This window comes from Bombina bombina, chromosome 6 (assembly GCF_027579735.1).
Source record: "Bombina bombina isolate aBomBom1 chromosome 6, aBomBom1.pri, whole genome shotgun sequence".
Taxonomy (NCBI): Eukaryota; Metazoa; Chordata; class Amphibia; order Anura; family Bombinatoridae; genus Bombina; species Bombina bombina.
Window position 1 is genome coordinate 1,041,066,054 of NC_069504.1, and position 14,264 is coordinate 1,041,080,317.

At 38.1% G+C, this 14,264-nt stretch overlaps 1 protein-coding gene across 2 annotated transcripts in view; it reads right to left on the reverse strand.

Annotated features, from left to right (window-relative positions):
- The window catches only part of CAPRIN2 (caprin family member 2), a 211,670-nt gene extending 197,973 nt beyond the window's left edge, over window positions 1-13,697 (reverse strand). For both annotated transcript variants that reach the window (XM_053718796.1, XM_053718795.1), the window contains exons 1-4: window positions 13,498-13,697; window positions 8,057-8,119; window positions 4,441-4,527; window positions 3,717-3,955 (exon numbers count right to left, since the gene is read on the reverse strand). In XM_053718796.1, coding sequence (XP_053574771.1) covers window positions 3,717-3,955; window positions 4,441-4,527; window positions 8,057-8,119; window positions 13,498-13,695 — 587 coding nt within the window. In that variant the 5' untranslated portion in view covers window positions 13,696-13,697. The remainder of the gene's footprint in view (window positions 1-3,716; window positions 3,956-4,440; window positions 4,528-8,056; window positions 8,120-13,497) is intronic.
- Window positions 13,698-14,264: the final 567 nt, after the last annotated feature.

Sequence of the window (14,264 nt, forward strand, 5' to 3'; positions counted from 1 at the left end):
GCACAGTCTTTTTGGGTATGAGTTTTTCAGCATGGCACATCTTAACTTTTCAAGATTTGCCCACTCTTTGCAAAAACACTTGAGATCTGTCAGATTGTGAGGGCATCTCTTTTGCACAGCCCACTTAAGATCACCCCACAGATTTTCTATTGGATTCAGGTCTGGGCTCTGGCTTGGCCATTCCAAAAAAAAAAAAAAAAAAAAAAATACTAATCTTCTGGTGAAGCCATTCCTTTGATTTGGAAGTATGCTTTGGGGAGTTGTCATGATGAAAGATGAAGTTCCTCTTCATTTTCAGCTTTCTAGCAGAAGCCTGAAGGTTTTGTGCCAATATTGACTGGTATTTGGAACTGTTCATAATTCCCTCTACCTTGACTAAGGCCCCAGTTCCAGCTGAAGAAAAACAGACCCAAAGCATGATGCTGCCACCAAAATGCTTCACTGTGTGTATGGTGTTCTTTTGGTTATATGCAGTGTTTTTGCGCCGAACATCTTTTGGAATCATGGCCAAAAAAGTTTAATCTTAGTTTCATCAAGCCAGAACACCTTTTGCGACATACTTTTGGGAGACTTCAGATGTCTTTTTGCAAAATATAGCTGGGCTTGGATGTTTTTTCATAAACAAAGGCTTCCGTCTTGCCCCTCTACCTCATGTCCCAGACATATGAAGAATACGGGCGTTTGTCATACACCACACAGCCAGTACTTGCCAGATATTCCTGCAGCTCCTTTAATGGTGCTGTAGGCCTCTTGGCAGCCTCCCAGACCGGTTCTCATCAATTTGAGGGATATCCAGTTCTTAGAAATGTCACTGTTGTGCCATATTTTCTCCACTTGATGACAGTATTCACTGTGTTCCATGGTATAGCTAATGCCTTGGAAATTATTTTGTACCCTTCTCCTGACTGATACCTTTTAAAAATGAGATCCCTCTGATGCTTTGGAAGCTCTGCGAACCATGGCTTTTGCTGTAGGTTGCAACTAAGAAAAGGTCAGGAAAGACCTACTAGAACAGCTGAACTTTATTTGGGGTTAATCAGAGGCACTTTAAATGATGACAGGTGTGTACTGACTCCTATTTAACATGATTTTGAATGAGATTGCTCAATTCTAAACACATCTACATCCCCAGTTATAAAAGGGTGTGCACACTTAAGCAACCATATTTTAATTTTTATTTTTACTTCCCTCCACCTAGAAGTTTGTTTGTTTTTCAATCAAGTTGTACAGTTTATAGGTCACATTAAAAAGGTGGGAAAAGTTCTGCAATGATTTGTCTTAGTCTCATTTTTTACATCACAGAAACATGACATTTTAACAGGGGTGTGTAGACATTTTATATCCACTGTATGTCAATTCTTAGTTTATTTCAGCATGAGCCCCCCCTCACACACACTGACTGAACCACTATAAATATTTTTAAAGGGGCAGTTTACTCAAAAACATGTCTCCCCTTTAATATGTTCCCAATGAAGTATTTCCATTTGAAATTGTTTAGCCTGTGGTATCCCTGCCTACTCTTAAAGTTTTTGGCCTTAAGGCCAAACTGTTAATACAGCAAGTAGAATAAATTACACTCCCAGTGGGGTATAGAAGAGATGAGGTAATATAAATTTTCCATTGTTCTCTCCAAGTATTAGTGATTGGCTTATGGACAGAAGATAAAGCAGTTATATGTGCACAATGATAAAGTAATACGATCTGATTATACCTACAAGCTCAACCCATTTTATTAAGTTGTGGCTTAAAAAAAAAAGACAATATCAGCCAATTCATATACACAAATAAACCTTAAAAAGCAAATCTCATACATTTTATACTCCGCAGCTGGTTATTAAAAAAAAAAAAAAAAAATGGAAACACATTAAAGGGATAAACCAAATTTTATAGTACTGTCCCTTTAAGTTACCACAGAACTTGTACATTTTAGGATTACACATGATTTCCCCCCCCCCCACCAAAGTGTTTGAGGTGGTGATTTTATACAAACATCATGAAGGCCTATATAGAGTGGGCAGAAGCTATGTCTATTCCAAGGCAATGGTTTGTGACAAGAGCCGACACTTAAAACTAGAGGAAAGGATAATCGCCAGCAATGTAAATGCAATCACATTGTGGAACTCATTGACTAAAGAGGCAGTGAAAAAAAAAAAATATATATTTAAGATACATTCGGGCTAGAGACAGAATACAGGGATGTGATCTATTGTATTAAATAGGTCAGCTTCTAATTTGAGTAGAATATGTTGACTAGGCATCTTTTTTATTGTAAAATAAGTAGGATCTGCATAGGTTGAAGTCCATGGACTGTCTTTCAACCTCATCTATGTTAAAGGACCATGAAAGGCAGTATAAACATCCACAAAACAATGCTTATCCCATACAGTTAGTTAAATAACGTAACTTATGCAAAGTTTCATACTGAGTAAATTTTTAATCAGTTTATGTTATCGTTTGTTTTTCAGGGACAGCCCTCCTTTTGTGCGTGCCTCCTATCACAAAGCAATTACCAATGAGCAATTTAAATATTAATATCAGTTTTGAGCACTCCCATACAAGCAATGTGAGAAAGTTACGCTGACGCCGGCAAAAGCCTTTTACAGTGATGCCTGAAAATTAACATTGCAAGTGCGCACAGGATGTGCACTGCCGATATTGCTGGTCATAGGATTGCATAATTGAAGATGGCTTGGAAATGGACAATTTATATTAAGAATGCAAGAAAATGGCAAATAGGTCATCTAAGTAAATTGCTTACTCGTATAAATAAAAAAAAATAAAAAAACTGTCCCTTTAAGTTAGGAACTTTATGCAAATAAGTCCCTTTAAGGAAATTACTTCAGCATTTACACACTTTGTGCCAACATTTAATTTTTATGAAAATGCCATTCAAGAGCCAGAGCCTTCATAAGGCGTTTTAAGAAACCCAAAGTTTATTTCATGATTCAGACAGAATTTAAACAAACTTTAGTTTAATTCTAATCATGTAAACTTTGTTCTAGTGGAATCTATTATTGAAAATCATACCAAGGTAGACTTAGGAGCAGAAATGAATTACTCCGAGCTGGCTGCTGATTGGTAGCTGCAGATAAGTTTGTGCTCAATGTGTTCAGCTACCTCCCAGTAGTGCATTGCTGCTCCTTTGGCAAATGACAGACATTTGTTTTCCCCCCTCTTTCATGAATCAGAGCATGTAATTTTAAATAACTTTCTAGTATCCAGTTTTGTTCTTGGTTGAAAATTATACCTAGGTAGATTCAGGAGCAGCCGATTGGTGGCTACACATACATATGCCTTGTTTCATTTGCTTTCAGCTAGGCACCCAGTAGTGCATTACTGCTCCTTCAAAAAAATTATACCAAGAGAATGAGGCAAACTAGATAATAGAAGTAAATTGGAGTAGTTTTAAAAAAATTGTATGCTCTATATGAATGATGAAAACAATTGTGTGTTTCATGTCCCTTGCAGAACAAAGCAAATGTAATATAAGTTGGGAAGTAGTTTAAAATTTTACATTAATGGAATTACAAAAATGTGGGGTTTTATTTGCCTTTAACATTTAATTATTTAGTCCATCAAAAAAGCAACACTGATAAAACACTCTGGACCTAAATTCTATTAGTCAAAATTAAACGGAGCGCACCTTTCATGGAAGGCATCAATAGCAGGAATATAAAAGTGATTTTATTTGCCATAATTTGTGTCCAGTTACTCACCTCATGTGCTTATAACGTTTAGGACAAGCTAACTTTGAGAACCTTACAAGGTAATCCAGCTCTTTAGAGGATATATACATTGCACCATTCAGCCCTTCCTTGAAGTCTTTCTGTACATGTTCTTGGCCAAATGATTGCAGCATGTACTGGACTTGTAGTATTGTTCTCAATCTCCTCTTATCAGATTCCACTTTCAGAAGGTGTTCCTTTCGTAGGCCTTTCTTCTGAACTTTTAACAGCTTTAAAATAAATAGGAACATGATGGTCAAAACATGTAATAAAACCTTCAAAGGAAGGTTATGTGCTGGATAGAGCAACAAAGTGTAGAACGAGTTTGATTGCACGCTAATATTAAGTTAATAATATTACTAAGTCTAGATGCACATGTGGCCATCTGCATTAAAATCAGCATCCATATAGTTTTAGCTAGAGCTTATCTACAAAGTCATGGACCATCACATTCTGCTATTCAGTATGAATAGAGCTGCAGATATTGAATTGAAAAGGTGATATTTAGTTGCAGGTCAGAGATATAAATAAAAAAGGTCCTGTAAGCTGAAATGTATTGTGTTGAAACTGAATTCTAGACAAAGAAGCCATTTAAAATCAGCTTTAGTATCATATGCTAGGGTAACCATTCTCTCCCCCCCCCCCCCCCCCCCCAGTATGAGTACTAACATTTAGATAAACAAAATATGGATTTTTCAACTATGAGCAGACTTACATCTTGACTAAGTGCAATAAAGGTTTTTTGTAGGTCCTTGGCAAATTCTAGATTGTGAATAACTTCATCATACTTCTCAACTGCCTCCTGCAAATTCAAATAAAAAAAAAAAAAAAATTGTATTGACTGCAGAAGTTAAGCACCAAGTTCCAATGCTGAACAACGACTACATCTTAAGATAAAACAATAAGTTTATGGATTTTTATATTATAATTAAGATACAATAAGTCTACTTCAGAGCGCCAATGCATTGCTGCTCCAGAACAGTGCACCACCACTTGGGGTGGACTTATGCCAAAATTTATACACTTGCAATTTGTTTGCTAGGAACAGTCAGGAATGCTAAAATGACATGCTCTAACTAGGTAATTTTTTTTTTTTTTTTTTTAACACCCCCCTCAAGTGAGTAACCAAAGAAATGCCCTGCTCGGAAGTTGAAGTCACAGCAACCAAGCAGGACATGTTGATAGGTGGTCAGAACATGGCTGTTCGATGCCGAACAAATTAGAGAATGTATTTGTAGCTTTAGAAAGTCCCTTTACACCATGTTTTTAACCCCCCGTTGCAGGAGGTAAAGATCAGACTATGCAAGCAACAGTCAAATAAAAAGTTTAGCAAATGTTAACATTAATCATTTTTCTTTACATTAACAGGAGCCATGTTTATATATGCCTAGCCTTAGCCTGCATAAGGCAGTACTATTAGTAATGGTCTGCATACAAAAAAAAAAAGTTTTAAAGTTATTTCAGTAATTCCCAAAATGTTACTGGTTCTGGAATTCCTGGAAATATACTCTTTTACCATCGGTAGAGATCAGTTAGACAGTCAATTGTTCGATCACTAAACTGTTTAGAATGTACCTGGGTTATGCCTTATGTGCCAGGAACATAAACAAAATTTTACAGTAAATTCAAGATGCTTTGCGTCCCTTTAATAAAGGATCATCCAGACGGTAAACATGATGAAAGGGGTGGGTTTCATGCCATGCAGGATTACTGGTAAGAAAGGTTCTAGGTACAGATCTGTGTTTACCAACTACAGAATGTTGTTCACATGGGTCAAAGTTAAAATGCACTGATTAATTACATCTTTGAATTTAAACATGTTTGCAAAATACACTAGCAGTGATGTCGCAAACCTAAAAATTTGGGTTCGTGAACAGCGAACTTCCCCAAAAGTTCGAACGGGCGAATCGCCATAGACTTCAATGGGCAGGCGAATTTTAAAACCCACAGGGACTCTTTCTAGCCATAATAGTGATGGAAAAAGTTGTTTCAAGGGGACTAACACCTGGACTGTGGCATGCCAGAGGGGGATCCATGGCAAAACTCCCATGGAAAATTACATAGTTGATGCAGAGTCTGGTTTTAAGCCAGAAAGGGCATAAATCACCTAACATTCCTAAATTGTTTGGAATAACGTGCTTTAAAACATCAGGTATGATGTATCGATCAGGTAGTGTAAGGGTTATGCCCGCTTCACAGTGAGACCAAACTCCCACAGAGGGTACAACATCACACCGTACATCCATGTGTGTAATGCTGCCTGACTGAGACATATCCCTGTTATCTACATCCTCTGGCAATAATGGTTGCGCATCACTCATTTATTCCAACTGATGTGTAAATAACTCCTGACAGAGCAAGTGAAGCGGCTGTGGTGCTAGTGTTGGCGGCAGGTGGGCGAGTGGTAACGAGAGGTGCCCGAAGCTAAGCTGGAGGAGGATGGTGCGTCAAGGTTCCGAGCAGAAACTGTAGAAGATTGGGTGTCCTGTGTTAGCCAGTAAACTATGTCCTCAGAAATGTTCGAGTTAGGGGTACGTGGCCTCTGAACACTGGGCATTATTCTAGGGCCAAAGGGAATCACAGCACCACGAACACGACGGCCCCTGCCTGTCTTTTTTTCGATTGTTGGTACTATGAGTGCAAGCTACTGTGACAGATATGAGTAGCACTGTGCACTGGCAGAAGTTGGCAGAGTAGACACTGTAGGCCTGACACACGCTTGCAGACAACTGCTATTCAATCTATTACAGTCAAAATTGTATTTTTTTTTAAATCTACACTACTGTTACACCAGATATGAGTGGTGGCACTGGGCAAGTGGGCACAGTATTCGCTGTGAGCCTGACACACGCTGTCAGGCAGGCAACTGCAATTAGATTACACAGGGGAAAAAAAAAAAAAAGCAGACTGATGTTCTAGCCATAAAAAGGGCTTTTTGGGGTGCTGTCCTTACAGCAGAGATCAGATGAGTCCTTCAGGACTGTAGTGGACACTGAATACACTAGCCTAGCTATCGATTTCCCTATTAACCCTTTCGTGACAGGGTTAAAGTGTCTACATCGGAACACCTGTTCCGATGTAGACAAATTGAAACTACGCGATCGTGCATACGATCGCGAGATTTCAATTATTGGATCGCATCTGGGGGGCGTCCCTACAACCCTAGGAACGCCCTCCAGACCGCGATCAAGTCCTTGAAGCGCAGAAGGCTTCAGGACAGCCGTTTGATATGACGTTCTATTCCGTCATAACGGCTTTAAAGCCCAGTGTAAATATGACGGAATAGAACGGCATAACGGCGTTAAAAGGTTAAATCAGCAACAGCTACACTGTCCCTCCACTCACTAAGAATGCAGCTTCCAAATGAATCTAAAATGGATGCTGTCCAGGAGGTGGGAGGGAGTGTCTGCCGCTGATTGGCTGTAATGTGTCTGCTGACTGTGAGGTAAAGGGTCAAAGTTTACTAAATGATGAATAGGGGGCGGATCCAGCATTGCATATGTTCGCCGCCGCGGCAAACATGATATGTTCGCCGGGAACTACTCGCCGGCGAACTATTTGCGACATCACTACACAAGACAAAAATGCTTCTAGTAAAAGTTATCACTGATTTAGTGTCAACATTTGTCTCTGCATGTGATTCATAGCTAGATACTCAGTGCACCAGCATTTTAAATATTGCAGCTGTTCAGAGAGCCAGTGGGGTGTGTATGTCAGCAATTAACAAATTGAGTCATTACCAGATGGTACAAGCACCCAAGGCTCTCTGAGCAGATGCATATTTAAATACACATTTGAAACCGCTATAGTTATTAGAAGCATTTTCACTAGTTCATGTATAATACAATGATTCTGTTCAGAACTGAAATGCATCCATGTGGATTTCAATTTTGGCTGGAATGTCCATTTAAATAAAACTGCATAAATGTAAAAGGGAAACTAGAAGGAAGTGCAGGATTGTTTACAAGGGACAAAACAGAGCCAGTCCAATACATTTTGAATTATTCTTAGATAAAGAGAATATATTTTGAAATATGTCCCTTTAACACAGGATCATTCCCAAGCGTGTTTCTATTTAGGTGTGGTCTATGGATGTGAACTCAGGGCCTAAAAATCAAATACCATAAGACATATGAACGTATGAAGTGAACTAGTAGAGAAAGAACTAAATGTAATACTAAGGAAGGTCAAATATTCCTACCCCTTGCAGTCTATTTTTTAAATCAAGTTCCCAGAGACACTGGGTACATCTTCCTATTCATGCCTGAAGCACATGGCTAGTTTATTCAGTCATTAATGTTTACCTTATGCTTCTTGTGTAAGCTACATACCTGCTGATCCGGATTAAGTTGCTCTCCATTTCTTAGGCGGTCTTTATAATCTTCTAGTTTCACCTAATGAGCGTAAACATTGTATCCATCAAACCAAAGTTACTAACATATGCAATACAATGTACTTGTAACAGTTAAGTTAAATAACTCAATAGTGATCAAAAAGTAACCGTTTAATCAATCAGAAAGTTTGTGGCAGTTTAAATGTTGGCTTTCAAAGCATTTTCATATGACATGGCAGGGCTATTAAATAGTTAAGGAACATGAAGTGTAAATTTAAACTTATGATTCAGAAAGAAATTCACTGAAAACTCAGAATAGCATGTTCTATTTTTGTTCTTCTGATATTCTTTGCTGAAGGTAGACGACTTGGGAGCAGCAACACACTACAGGGAGATAGATTGTGATTGGTGGCTTTACTCATGCATCTTGCCATTGGCTTACCAGATGTCTCAGAAGTGCATTGCTGCTATGGAGCAGCCTTTAAAAAAGGAAAGAAAATGCCAACATCTTTTAATTACAAGACATTTTTGTTGTCTTGCTGGAGACTAACATATCAGCCAAGTCTAAGCATATTAAAGGGATAGTAACCCAATTTTTTTCTTTAATGATTCAGATAGAGCATGCAATTTTAAGAAATTTGAATTTACTCCTATTAAATGTTCTCTCTTGCTATCTTTATTTGAAAAAAAAGCAATAATCTAATATAGTGCTTGCAGATTGGTGGCTACATTTAGCCACCAATCTAGCGCAACCCAGGTGCTGAACCAAAAATGGGCTGGTTTCTAAGCTTACATGCTAGCTTTTTCAGAATTATAGCAAAGTAAAAAAGTAAAGAAAGTTGCAAGCTCTATCTGAATAGAAAATATAAAATTGGGGTTTACTATCCCTTTAAGGACAGATCTCGTTTGCTGCAACTTTTTTTACCAGCCAAACTCCACAAACCACTTACCTCATTTGGAGTTACCAATCTGGTTTTAAGTCTGCAGTTGACAAGGCTAGCCCCAGTCATACTGTTAGTATAAAGTTAATTGTTCTACAGATCTTATTTGATAAAGCCAGTTAGGGGGGGGGGGGGGGGGGAAGATATGAAGTGGGGTTAGCCTCGTCTGCAAAGTGATTTCAGTTTAATTTTAAACTGCATGAAACAAAAACAAAAAACAATACAAAAAAAATTAGTCAATATATTACCAAGTTGTTTTACAATGCATAATAAAACATTTTATATTAATCTTTCAAGGTTATCACTATCCCTTTAACCCCTGTGCAGTAGGTTAACAGTTGTATGCAAGTAAGTGCCGCAATAAAGTTATTTCAGTATTTTTCTTTATGTTCCATTATAGTCCCAGAAGTTATAGAAGTCATAGCTTGCCCAGTGTGTAAATGCCAAGAATGTATTTAAACCCTTTGCCCAAAGAGATTTATACATACCTCACAACGTATATACAGTCGATATAAAATAAAGTCTACACACCCCTGTTAAAATGTCAGGTTTCTGTGACGTAAAAAAAATGACAGAAATCTTTTCAGAACTTTTTCCACCTTTAATGTGACCTATAAACTGTACAACTCTATTGAAAAACAAACTGAAATCTTTTAGGTGGAGGGAACAAAAAAAACAAACAAAAAAAAAAAAAACTAAAATGTGGTTGCATAAGTTTTATAACTGAGGATGTAGCTGTGTTCAGAATTAAGCAGTCACATTCAAAATCATGTTAAATAGGAGTCAGTACACACCTGCCATCATTTAAAGTGCCTCTGATTAACCCCAAATAAAGTTCAGCTGTTCTAGTTGGTCTTTCCTGACATTTTCTTAGTCTCATCCCACAGCAAAAGCCATGGTCCACAGAGAGCTTCCAAAGCATCAGAGGGATCTCATTGTTAAAAAGGTATCAGTCAGGAGAAGGGTACAAAAGAATTTCCAAGGCATTAGATATACCACGTAACACAAGACTGTCATCAAGTGGAGAAGATATGGCACAACAGTGACATTACCAAGAACTGGACGTCCCTCCAAAATTGATGAAAAGACTAGAAGAAAACTGGGCTGGGAGGCTACCAAGAGGTCTACAGCAACATTAAAGGAGCTGCAGGAATATCTGCAAAGTACTTGCTGTGTGGTACATGTGACAACAATCTCATGTATTCTTCATATGTCTGGGCTATGGGGTAGAGTGGCAAGATGAAAGCCTTTTCTTACGAAGAAAAAACATCCAAGCCAGGCTACATTTTGCAAAAACACATCTGAAGTCTCCCAAAAGCATGTGGGAAAAGGTGTTATGGTCTGATGAAACTAAGGTTGAACTTTTTGGCCATAATTCCAAGAGATGTTTGGCGAAAAAACACCACATCACCAAAATAACACCATACCCACAGTGTAGCATGGTGGTGGCAGCATCATGCTTTGGGGCTGGTTTTCTTCAGCTGGAACTGGGGCCTTAGTTAAGCTAGAGGGAATTATGAACAGCTCCAAATACCAGACAATATTGGCACAAAACCTTCAGGCTTCTGCTAGAAAGCTGAACATGAAGAGGAACTTCATCTTTCAGCATGACAAAGACCCAAAGCATACATCGAAATCAACAAAGGAATGGCTTCACCAGAAGAAGATTAAAGTTTTGGAATGGCCCAGTCAGAGCCCAGACCTGAATCTGATTGAAAATATGTGGGGTTATCTGAAGAGGGCTGTGCACAGGAGATGCCCTCGCAATCTGACAGATTTGGAGTGTTTTTGCAAAGAAGAGCAGGCAAATCTTTGTCAAGTCAAAATGTGCCATGCTGATAGACTCATACCCAAAAAGACTGAGTGCTGTAATAAAATTAAAAGGTGCTTCAACAAAATATTAGTTTAAGGGTGTGCACACTTATGCAACCATATTTTATTTTTATATTTTTCTTCCCTCTACCTAAAAGATTTCAGTTTGTTTTTCAATTGAGTTGTACAGTTTATAAGTCACATTAAAGGTGGAAAAAGTTCTGAAATTATTTATCTTTGTCTCATTTTTTTACATCACAGAAACCTGACATTTTAACAGGGGTGTGTAGACTTTTTATATCCACTGTATACACAAAGGAGCTGCAGGAAGCTCCTGCAGTCTCAGCTGGAGTTCCTGAGCTCCAGACATCTACCGGCATATGGAACCAGAGAATGATCAGTACTCCGCTTCGATATGAGGGCAGATGCCAGATATTTAGACTGGCACCGTCACCATCTAATGATCATCCGCTGGTGCCGGGAGGTGGGTGGGCAGCTCAGCAGCTGAGTGGGAGGGCCCTACACAGCAGTGGGGGGGGGGTTTAATCAGTGACGTCAGAGGATGGTGAGGCAGTGGCTAGGATACGTCTTCATTCTTTAGATATCCTTTGTTGAAGAAATAGCAATGCACATGGGTGAGCCAATCACATGAGGTATCTATGTGCAGCCACCAATCAGCAGCTACTGAGCATATTTAGATATGATTTTCAACAAAGGACATCAAAAGAAGAAAATTAGATATTAGATGTAAATTGGAAAGTTATTTAAATTTGCATATGGGTTTCATATGGGTTTCATGTCCCTTTAAATGGTGTCTTGGAAAACTGGTCAACTTAGTAAACATCTAATTTTAGTCTAAAAGGATTGTAACAGAAACACTTGCCAGATAACACAATGCTTGCTCTGATTATGAGATCTAGAAATCCATGCCCATTAAAATATGTTTAAAACATACATTTTACTTTAATGCTGCAAATTATGCTTATAGATTCTTTCATTACATAAGGGATGAGAGTCAGAGGGGGAGGAAGAGAGACAGAGAGAGAAAGAGACCATGGGGGAGAACAACACATAAGGAGAGAGATGGATAGATAGAGAGAGAGACACACACACACACACACACAAAGGGGGGGGACCATTACATTTTAAAGTAATAAAACAGCAGAGCTACAGAGAGTTCAGAAAATTAGTCTATAATTTAGTGTGAAGTACAGAGCTGCTAAGTTAGTGGGTGTAAAGTTTGAGTAAACAAAATACAAAAACGACCCTGCTATAAAAGAGTAAAACAAACACTAAACCACATTCATTAAATGATCATTTTCACTAACAGAATCCCTATCAGTAAAATCTTACTTTAATAAGATGTGGGTGAAACACTGCTCTCTGTGCCTCTCTCCTGCTCTGTAAGGATTCAGGAAGTGACAGTGGCACATTCCACTGCACTTAGAGGGGAAGAACAGAAATCTCTTTTTCACTTTAGCAAAGCTAGCAGGTTCACAGGACAGCAACAAAATATATGAAAGTTGTTTTTTTGCATTTTTTGTTTTGTTTTTTATGATTTAACATCCAGCCCCAACCCTATGTTCCACTTACTAATGCCTCTCACTGGATTGGTTCAGCCCAAATAGGACTGCCTCAAATAAGCAGTTAATGAGCCATGCAATGATCTTAACCACTTGCATCCAGTAGATGGCGCAGCATGTTGTGTAATGGTGGGCAGACCTGATTGTGCCTCTTCATTGCACAACATATAGCTGTGAGAAAAAAAAATGCTGGGGGAAAAAAAATTTACAATTTTTTTTTTTTTAAAGCCAATAAAAAAAAATATTTTTGCCCATATGAGAGGTGAAGCACTGCCTCACGTGACTGCACATCACTGGGTTTAATCTACACTACAGCTAAAATTAACCTTCCAAGATATCTTTATAACCCCTTCACTGCAAGGAATAATAGAACTAGTGCAGCTGCAGTTAGCGGCCTTCTAATTACCAAAAATGAATGGCAAAGCCATGCATGATTTTGGGCTATTTCTAAACAAAGGGGATCCCAGAGAAACTTTTACAATCATTTTTGCACAAGCGATATGTAAATAATTTCAGTGAGAAACCAAAAGTTTGAGAGTTCGTTTTTTTATATGAATGCATATATGCGGTAAAATGGTGGCATGAAATATAACAAAATGGGCCTAGATCAGTACCGTGCTTTGTCTACTTAAATATAGTTTTTACAGGTAAAAAAGAAAAAAAGTTTTAATTCTGTTTAAAATGGAGTGATAGCAAAAAAACTCTGGTATTTTGGCCAAGTTCTTCTCTGAAAGTCCGGGTAGTGAATGAGTTAAAGAACATAACACATATTCTCTTTAACATAATGTTAAGCAGATCATTTAAAAGTAACAATTTAAAGATACATTTGTTTTTATTGTAACCTTCATTCACTAGTTGGTACTTTTTATGTAAAGTTAAAAAAGATGCTTTAGTCAGAAACCCTTTCCTTATTTTACCTCACTAAACTTGTCTTATTCTTCAGGAGTGGCATCCAATCACATTGTGTGCAGTACAAAAATGGTCAAGCAAGCAATTAGTTTTTTCAGAATTAACTGTCAAATACACTAGTATATAGGATTTGCACTAAGACAAGGCACCCTGTATCAGTTACTGGCTCCAAATTTATAAAGAAGTCATCATACCTTCTTTTTTTCGATGTTCCTGATTTTGTGTTTCAAGCTGACAAAACCATTATCTAGATAAGTTTCATACGCCTGCAGCTGTGTGACACTGGAAGCGACAGAAGCTTGCAGAGGGCTCAGGGATAACTGGCAGCCTGCCAGGTGTTTATCCAACTGCCCTCCCCCATCTTCAGAATTACAGGGAGAAAGCTGCACCATTGTGGAAGGTCAGCCTAGAGAGAGAAATTAAATTGCACAGGATTTATAACACCCAAGCTTTAAAAATGAAAGTTGAAATACACACACAACAAATGGTTCATCCAACACATCAGTATTTAGCCATTTCCAACTGGGCCATCCCATTCCAAATGAATTTGAGGAACAAGTTGGGAAAATGATTTTTCCTTCTTGTTTTTCAATTAAAAGGGACAGCCTAATGCAAGCATTAAACATTCTAATCTGTAATGCCATTTTTTTGCATTGTTGCCCCTTCCTGTGTTTAATCCCTTGCTAAATTCCCACTTAGAAACCACAACCAATCACAGCACCTGCACAGGTCACATATGATTAACAGTTATGCTGGCTCATCAGCTGTTCTACTCAAGTGCTGCAATTTGTAGCTGGAATCCTGTTTGGGACCTGCAATGTGTTTAAAGGGACATTACAGCCAAAATTGGTATTCACAGGTGGCATTTCAGTTTTGAATAGAAGCATTTTTTATTTTTTTTTAATATACATTAGCAAAAATGCTTCTAATAAATATTAGCCATTTCAAAGTGTATTTAAGT